This window comes from Triticum dicoccoides, chromosome 5B (genome assembly GCF_002162155.2).
Source record: "Triticum dicoccoides isolate Atlit2015 ecotype Zavitan chromosome 5B, WEW_v2.0, whole genome shotgun sequence".
Lineage (NCBI taxonomy): Eukaryota > Viridiplantae > Streptophyta > Magnoliopsida > Poales > Poaceae > Triticum > Triticum dicoccoides.
This window is the reverse complement of record NC_041389.1, coordinates 468,227,989-468,236,039: the sequence shown is the minus strand read 5'-3', so window position 1 is coordinate 468,236,039 and position 8,051 is coordinate 468,227,989. Positions and strand designations below refer to the sequence as shown.

General features: G+C 44.8%; 3 protein-coding genes and 1 long non-coding RNA gene across 4 annotated transcripts; all 4 read left to right on the top strand.

Annotated features, from left to right (window-relative positions):
• The first annotated feature begins 611 nt into the window (after positions 1 to 611).
• LOC119310871 (cinnamoyl-CoA reductase 2-like) lies at positions 612 to 2,920 on the top strand. Its single transcript, XM_037586489.1, has 6 exons — positions 612 to 816; positions 932 to 1,101; positions 1,451 to 1,636; positions 1,771 to 1,936; positions 2,242 to 2,431; positions 2,526 to 2,920. Exons 1-6 carry the CDS (start codon positions 690 to 692, stop codon positions 2,716 to 2,718), a joined length of 1,032 nt encoding a protein of 343 aa, XP_037442386.1. The 5' UTR covers positions 612 to 689; the 3' UTR covers positions 2,719 to 2,920.
• A 285-nt stretch (positions 2,921 to 3,205) lies between these two features.
• Positions 3,206 to 4,144, top strand: LOC119310873. The gene is made up of 3 exons (XM_037586490.1): positions 3,206 to 3,347; positions 3,653 to 3,842; positions 3,937 to 4,144. Exons 1-3 carry the CDS (start codon positions 3,338 to 3,340, stop codon positions 4,127 to 4,129), a joined length of 393 nt encoding a protein of 130 aa, XP_037442387.1. The 5' UTR covers positions 3,206 to 3,337; the 3' UTR covers positions 4,130 to 4,144.
• A 106-nt stretch (positions 4,145 to 4,250) lies between these two features.
• On the top strand, positions 4,251 to 5,751 carry LOC119309761 (cinnamoyl-CoA reductase 1-like). Its single transcript, XM_037585684.1, has 4 exons — positions 4,251 to 4,262; positions 4,590 to 4,767; positions 5,073 to 5,262; positions 5,357 to 5,751. The coding sequence occupies exons 1-4, from the start codon at positions 4,251 to 4,253 to the stop codon at positions 5,547 to 5,549; spliced, it is 573 nt and encodes a 190-aa protein (XP_037441581.1). The 3' UTR covers positions 5,550 to 5,751.
• Positions 5,752 to 7,068: 1,317 nt separating this feature from the next.
• LOC119310874 lies at positions 7,069 to 7,584 on the top strand. The gene is made up of 2 exons (XR_005150788.1): positions 7,069 to 7,227; positions 7,322 to 7,584. It is a non-coding gene; the product is annotated as an uncharacterized LOC119310874 (long non-coding RNA).
• Positions 7,585 to 8,051: the final 467 nt, after the last annotated feature.

Sequence of the window (8,051 nt, the reverse complement as noted above, 5' to 3'; positions counted from 1 at the left end):
GGAGGTCGTGGGTTTTTTTTTTGGCATGGTTTTTTTTCGCGGGAGGGTTGCGAGCGGGACGATAGACGAAAAAAACCCAGCGATTTGACGGAGGTGGGAGGGTAGATAAAATAAAACCAGCGAAAATTAACTGTGTGGACTATTCATAACTGCTCCATTAGGAGTAGAGATGCTCGACCCACATACCATCTACCGAAGCGTAAGTTCATGGCCTCCAATCCATATTAGTTGTCGCTCAAACGAATGTATCTAGCACGTCGCTCAAATGAATGTATCTAAAAGACGCTAAAACGGATGTATCTAGACATATGTCAGTGATAGATACATCTGTTTGAGCGACAACTAATATAGATATGAAGGACTTTCTATTTTTATACATTTTTTTTTGTTTAAGCAACCAACGGTTGAAAAGGTGAACCGGTGGTTCGACCTGTTATAAAAGCAGAACCGGATCACCGGTCCGGTTTTTCAATCTATGCCTACACCGGATATGTCATCGTAAATTTTGTCAGCCGCGTTGCCCCCGCTTTGTCAGTGCGCGAGAAGCCATCCACACAAGGTCACGAGCCGCTTGTGGCGAGAGACGGTGAGACAAGAATGGCGGGGCCCGTTTGTCCTGTGAGAAACGATAACGAAAACTCTCGCGTCCTCCAACCTTCTCTGAACTCTGAACACCACAACAACAGGAGATGGCGACGTCGTCCCCGGCGCCGCCCCGCGTGTGCGTCACCGGCGGCAACGGGTTCATAGGCTCGTGGCTCGTCAAGCTGCTCCTCTCCCGCGGCTACGCCGTCCACGCCACCGTCCGCGACCCACGTACGCAACCACCACCGACAGCCGCCCCTGACGACACGGCTCACGAACTCACTCACTGCTCAATTTCTGCATCTTACTGTTCATCTTCCGGGTCGATGCATGGTTTCTCTTGCAGGTGATCCGAAGAACGCGTTCCTGACGGAGCTGGACGGAGCCCCGGCGAACCTGCGGCTGTTCAAGGCGGACATGCTCGACTGCGACACGGTCGCGGCCGCGTTCGCCGGCTGCGAGGGCGTCTTCCATGTCGCCACTCCAGTGCCCGACCAAAAGATGGTTGATCCACAGGCAAGTGCAAATTCGCTTAACTGCAACTATTCCAAAGAGAAATTTATGCGAGTAACCATTAGTATTATTCAAGCTTGATCTTAAAAAAAAAACTAGCTGTTAGTATTATGCAAGCTAGATTTGAAAAAAAAACTGTTAGTTTGGGATGGAATTGAAAAAATACTAATATATTTTGATGAGCTCAGAGTTTGACTGCGAGTGCTACTGGTCACTGATGTCAAGATGCTTTTCTTCTGAGAGCTGATTCTTTTCAATAGAAAAATGAATAAAATATTCATTCAGAAAACTCTGTGCTTATATGGATAACCCCTTCTGCTGTTCTTACTGATAAACTTGAAAAATTGTGCAGAAAGAGATGATGGAACCTGCTGTCAAGGGCACCATGAATGTGCTCAAGGCCTGCTCAGCTACGAAAGTTCATAAACTCATTGTGGTCTCGTCCATCGCCACTAATATCTTCAACCCGGACTGGCCTCGAGATAAAATCAAAGACGAGAGCTGCTGGTCAGACAAGGAGTTCTGCAGACAGACTGAGGTCAGCGCTCAGCAATTAATCATTGATCGTTAATTAAAATCTGCCACGGTGCCACCAAAATCTTAAAAGAGTAACATCTTCAGTTTTACTGAGTTCTTGTCAGGGATAAGTGTTATTCGTGTTTGTGTTGGCAGAACTGGTACTCTCTTGCAAAGACTGAAGCCGAGGAGATGGCCCTGGAATACGGAGAGAAGAACGGGCTGCACGTCGTCGCACTTTGCCCTGGTCTGGTCTTCGGCCCTCTGTTGCAGCATGTGGCGGTCAATACCAGCAGCAAGGTCCTCGTCTACATGATAAAAAGTTCCACTCCTCAGCTCATCTATCACAAGGATACATAATCATTTTGTACATTGCACATCACATGTGGTTAGAGGTTAGTACTTTTGGAAACCAAAGCCGGTTGTTTTCCTTCCATTTTGCTGTTTTTGTTGTCGAAGTGCAGCAGAGCGATGAAGTTCAGAACAAAAATTGACGCCGGAGGAGCTCCTCGGCTTTTATATTAATAGTGTATTAAGACACCCCCGGTTTTAATGAAGTTCAGAGAATGACCTTTTAAAATACACATCCTTGTGCCTAATGTAGTTCCATCATATGTCCGATCACAGGAGGCCCTGACACGATGAACAACAAGTTCTTTCCCATCGTAGACGTTCGCGATGTTGCCGACGCATTGCTCCTGTTGTACAACAAGGCAGGGCCATCTGAGAGATACATATGCTCACTGGACCAAATGGACCTAAAGGATTTGCTGGCAATCATGAAGAACATGTACCCTAGCTACACTTATGCAGACAAGTAAGTGCCATGGCATCAAGACTATCAACACCATGTCATAGCTTGCTTATCATATACTACGAAGGATTTTCATTACGAAATTTTGGGTTGGCAGGATGGTTGATGTGGACTTTAACGTCGGTGTCACTTCGAACAAGCTGAAGAATTTAGGATGGAAACCAAGGAAAATGGAGGAGACACTCGTGGATTGTATCGAGTCCTACGAAAAAGCAGGGCTTCTTGGGGTTACAAACGACGAACCATGTCGGCTTCCATTCATCTACCGAATGCCGCCCATCCAGGAATGAGAATGATCCCATAATTGTGCCATTGATTCTGCATTTGGCCCGAAACATCATGAAATGTGTTTTGCAAAAATAAGCACGGGTTAGGTCTCTATTTCTCGACTCCTCCACTAGTCCATTCAGGATGGATGCAAATGTAAAAATTGTGCATTTGTGCTCACTTCCGTCAAGAGAAAGCGGACTCTGGAGGAGTACTCTAAAAGCAGTGATATGAACACTAGTAGTACACCCGTGCGTTGCTACGGGCTACAATGCATACAAATAAATCATACAAATGGTCATATCCAAGGTCAAATCTTATTCCTTATACATGCGAGCATGTTAGGACATTAAGCAAGCTCCACAAAATTTAACCGTCTGGATAGTCCCCCCAGGCTACAATGCATACAAATAAATCACACAAATGGTCATATCCAAGGTAAAATCTTATTCCTCATACATCCGAGCATGTTAGGACATTAAGCAAGCTCCACAAAATTTAACCGTCTCGATAGTCCGGTCTTCGGCCCTGGAATACGGAGAGAAGAACGGGCTGCACGTCGTTGCACTTTGCCCTGGTCTGGTCTTCGGCCCTCTGTTGCAGCATGTGGCGGTCAATACCGGCAGCAAGGTCCTCGTCTACATGATAAAAGGTTCCACTCCTCAGCTTATCTATCACAAGGATACATAATCATTTTGTACATTGCACATCACATGTGGTTAGAGGTTAGTACTTTTGGAAACCAAAGCCGGTTGTTTTCCTTCCATTTTGCTGTTTTTGTTGTCGAAGTGCAGCAGAGCGATGAAGTTCAGAACAAAAATTGACGCCGGAGGAGCTCCTCGGCTTTTATATTAATAGTGTATTAAGACACCCCCGGTTTAAATGAAGTTCAGAGAATGACCTTTTAAAATACACATCCTTGTGCCTAATGTAGTTCCATCATATGTCCGATCGCAGGAGGCCCTGACACGATGAACAACAAGTTCTTTTCCATCGTAGACGTTCGCGATGTTGCCGACGCATTGCTCCTATTGTACAACAAGGCAGGGCCATCTGAGAGATACATATGCTCACTTGACCAAATGGACCTAAAGGATTTGCTGGCAATCATGAAGAACATGTACCCTAGCTACACTTATGCAGACAAGTAAGTGCCATGGCATCAAGACTATCAACACCATGTCATAGCTTGCTTATCATATACTACGAAGGATTTTCATTACGAAATTTTGGGTTGGCAGGATGGTTGATGTGGACTTTAACGTCGGAGTCACTTCGGACAAGCTGAAGAATTTAGGGTGGAAACCAAGGAAGATGGAGGAGACACTCGTGGATTGTATCGAGTCCTACGAAAAAGCAGGGCTTCTTGGGGTTACAGACGATGAACCATGCCGGCTTCCATTCATCTACCGAATGACGCCTATCCAGGAATGAGAATGATCCCATAATTGTGCCATTGATTCTGCATTTGGCCTGAAACATCATGAAATGTGTTTTGCAAAAATAAGCATGGGTTAGGTCTCTATTTCTCGACTCCTCCACTAGTCCATTCAGGATGGATGCAAATGTAAAAATTGTGCATTCGTGCTCACTTCCGTCAAGAGAAAGCGGACTCTGGAGGAGTACTCTAAAAGCAGTGACTGCAGAGTTATGAACACTAGTAGTACACCCGTGCGTTGCTACGGGCTACAATGCATACAAATAAATCACACAAATGGTCATATCCAAGGTCAAATCTTATTCCTCATACATCCGAGCATGTTAGGACATTAAGCAAGCTCCACAAAATTTAACCGTCTGGATAGTCCCCCCAGGCTACAATACATACAAATAAATCACACAAATGGTCATATCCAAGGTAAAATCTTATTCCTCATACATCCGAGCATGTTAGGACATTAAGCAAGCTCCACAAAATTTAACCGTCTGGATAGTCCGGTCTTCGGCCCTGGAATACGGAGAGAAGAACGAGCTGCACGTCGTCGCACTTTGCCCTGGTCTGGTCTTCGGCCCTCTGTTGCAGCATGTGGCGGTCAATACCAGCAGCAAGGTCCTCGTCTACATGATAAAAGGTTCCACTCCTCAGCTCATCTATCACAAGGATACATAATCATTTTGTACATTGCACATCACATGTGGTTAGAGGTTAGTACTTTTGGAAACCAAAGACGGTTGTTTTCCTTCCATTTTGCTGTTTTTGTTGTCGAAGTGCAGCAGAGCGATGAAGTTCAGAACAAAAATTGACGCCGGAGGAGCTCCTCGGCTTTTATATTATTAGTGTAATAAGACACCCCCGGTTTTAATGAAGTTCAGAGAATGACCTTTTAAAATGCACATCCTTGTGCCTAATGTAGTTCCATCATATGTCCGATCGCAGGAGGCCCTGACACGATGAACAACAAGTTCTTTCCCATCGTAGACGTTCGCGATGTTGCCGACGCATTGCTCCTATTGTACAACAAGGCAGGGCCATCTGAGAGATACATATGCTCACTGGACCAAATGGACCTAAAGGATTTGCTGGCAATCATGAAGAACATGTACCCTAGCTACACTTATGCAGACAAGTAAGTGCCATGGCATCAAGACTATCAACACCATGTCATAGCTTGCTTATCATATACTACGAAGGATTTTCATTACGAAATTTTGGGTTGGCAGGATGGTTGATGTGGACTTTAACGTCGGAGTCACTTCGGACAAGCTGAAGAATTTAGGGTGGAAACCAAGGAAGATGGAGGAGACACTCGTGGATTGTATCGAGTCCTACGAAAAAGCAGGGCTTCTTGGGGTTACAGACGACGAACCATGCCGGCTTCCATTCATCTACCGAATGCCGCCTATCCAGGAATGAGAATGATCCCATAATTGTGCCATTGATTCTGCATTTGGCCTGAAACATCATGAAATGTGTTTTGCAAAAATAAGCACGGGTTAGGTCTCTATTTCTCGACTCCTCCACTAGTCCATTCAGGATGGATGCAAATGTAAAAATTGTGCATTTGTGCTCACTTCCGTCAAGAGAAAGCGGACTCTGGAGGAGTACTCTAAAAGCAGTGACTGCAGAGTTATGAACACTAGTAGTATACCCGTGCGTTGCTACGGGCTACAATGCATACAAATAAATCACACAAATGGTCATATCCAAGGTCAAATCTTATTCCTCATACATCCGAGCATGTTAGGACATTAAGCAAGCTCCACAAAATTTGACCGTCTGGATAGTCCCCCCAGGCTACAATGCATACAAATAAATCACACAAATGGTCATATCCAAGGTAAAATCTTATTCCTCATACATCCGAGCATGTTAGGACATTAAGCAAGCTCCACAAAATTTAACCGTCTGGATAGTCCGGTCTTCGGCCCTGGAATACGGAGAGAAGAATGGGCTGCACGTCGTCGCACTTTGCCCTGGTCTGGTCTTCGGCCCTCTATTGCAGCATGTGGCGGTCAATACCAGCAGCAAGGTCCTCGTCTACATGATAAAAGGTTCCACTCCTCAGCTCATCTATCACAAGGATACATAATCATTTTGTACATTGCACATCACTAGGGCTGGAAAAAAAGCTCGAAGCTCGCGAGCTAAATGAGTAGCTCGTGACTCGGCTCGAATCGGCTCGAACTCGAAGAATAACGAGTCAAGCCGAGCTTTAGTTTAAGATCGTTTATAGACCAAGTTAAACGAGCCAATCTCACGAGTACTCGTGTAACTCGTTAGGCTCGGTACAAAAGATCAGCCACTCCCAATACAAAAAAAGATCAGCCATTCAGCACCCTATGTCCCAGGCACACAACACAAGGCCTAGCCGTTGAAGGCCCAGACTCATGCGTTACAAGGAAATTACTATTGTTTAGTGATATATATGTTTAATATATACATAATCATTTTATAATATATGAGGGTTTTATGTTCATATCTTTAATGAGCTTAACAAGCTAAAAGAGCCAGCTTGCGAGTTATACGAGTCGAGCCAATCTTGGATTTGAGCTCGTTATAACAACGAGTCGATTCGAGCTAGCTCGTTAACGAAACAAGCTCTAGCGAGTCGAGCCGAGCTGGCTCGACTCGGCTCGAATTCCAGCCCTACACATCACATGTGGTTAGTGGTTAGTACTTTTGGAAACCAAAGCCGGTTGTTTTCCTTCCATTTTGCTGTTTTTGTTGTCGAAGTGCAGCAGAGCGATGAAGTTCGGAACAAAAATTGACGCCGGAGGAGCTCCTCGGCTTTTATATTAATAGTGTAATAAGACACCCCCGGTTTTAATGAAGTTCAGAGAATGACCTTTTAAAATACACATCCTTATGCCTAATGTAGTTCCATCATATGTCCGATCGCAGGAGGCCCTGACATGATGAACAACAAGTTCTTTCCCATCATAGACGTTCACGATGTTACCGACGCATTGCTCCTGTTGTACAACAAGGCAGGGCCATCTGAGAGATACATATGCTCACTGGACCAAATGGACCTAAAGGATTTGCTGGCAATCATGAAGAACATGTACCCTAGCTACACTTATGCAGACAAGTAAGTGTCATGGCATCAAGACTATCAACACCATGTCATAGCTTGCTTATCATATACTACGAAGGATTTTCATTACAAAATTTTGGGTTGGCAGGATGGTTGATGTGGACTTTAACGTCGGAGTCACTTCGGACAAGCTGAAGAATTTAGGGTGGAAACCAAGGAAGATGGAGGAGACACTCGTGGATTGTATCGAGTCCTATGAAAAAGCAGGGCTTCTTGGGGTTACAGACGACGAACCATGCCGGCTTCCATTCATCTACCGAATGCCGCCTATCCAGGAATGAGAATGATCCCATAATTGTGCCATTGATTCTGCATTTGGCCTGAAACATCATGAAATGTGTTTTGTAAAAATAAGCACGGGTTAGGTCTCTATTTCTCGACTCCTCCACTAGTCCATTCAGGATGGATGCAAATGTAAAAATTGTGCGTTTGTGCTGACTTCCGTCAAGAGAAAGCGGACTCTGGAGGAGTACTCTAAAAGCAGTGACTGCAGAGTTATGAACACTAGTAGTACACCCGTGCGTTGCTACGAGCTACAATGCATACAAATAAATCACACAAATGGTCACATCCAAGGTCAAATCTTATTCCTCATACATCCGAGCATGTTAGGACATTAAGCAAGCTCCACAAAATTTAACCGTCTGGATAGTCCCCCCGGGCTACAATGCATACAAATAAATCACACAAATGGTCATATCCAAGGTAAAATCTTATTCCTCATACATCCGAGCATGTTAGGATATTAAGCAAGCTCCACAAAATTTAACCGTCTGGATAGTCCGGACCCCCCCCCCCCAAATCCAACCCATATATTA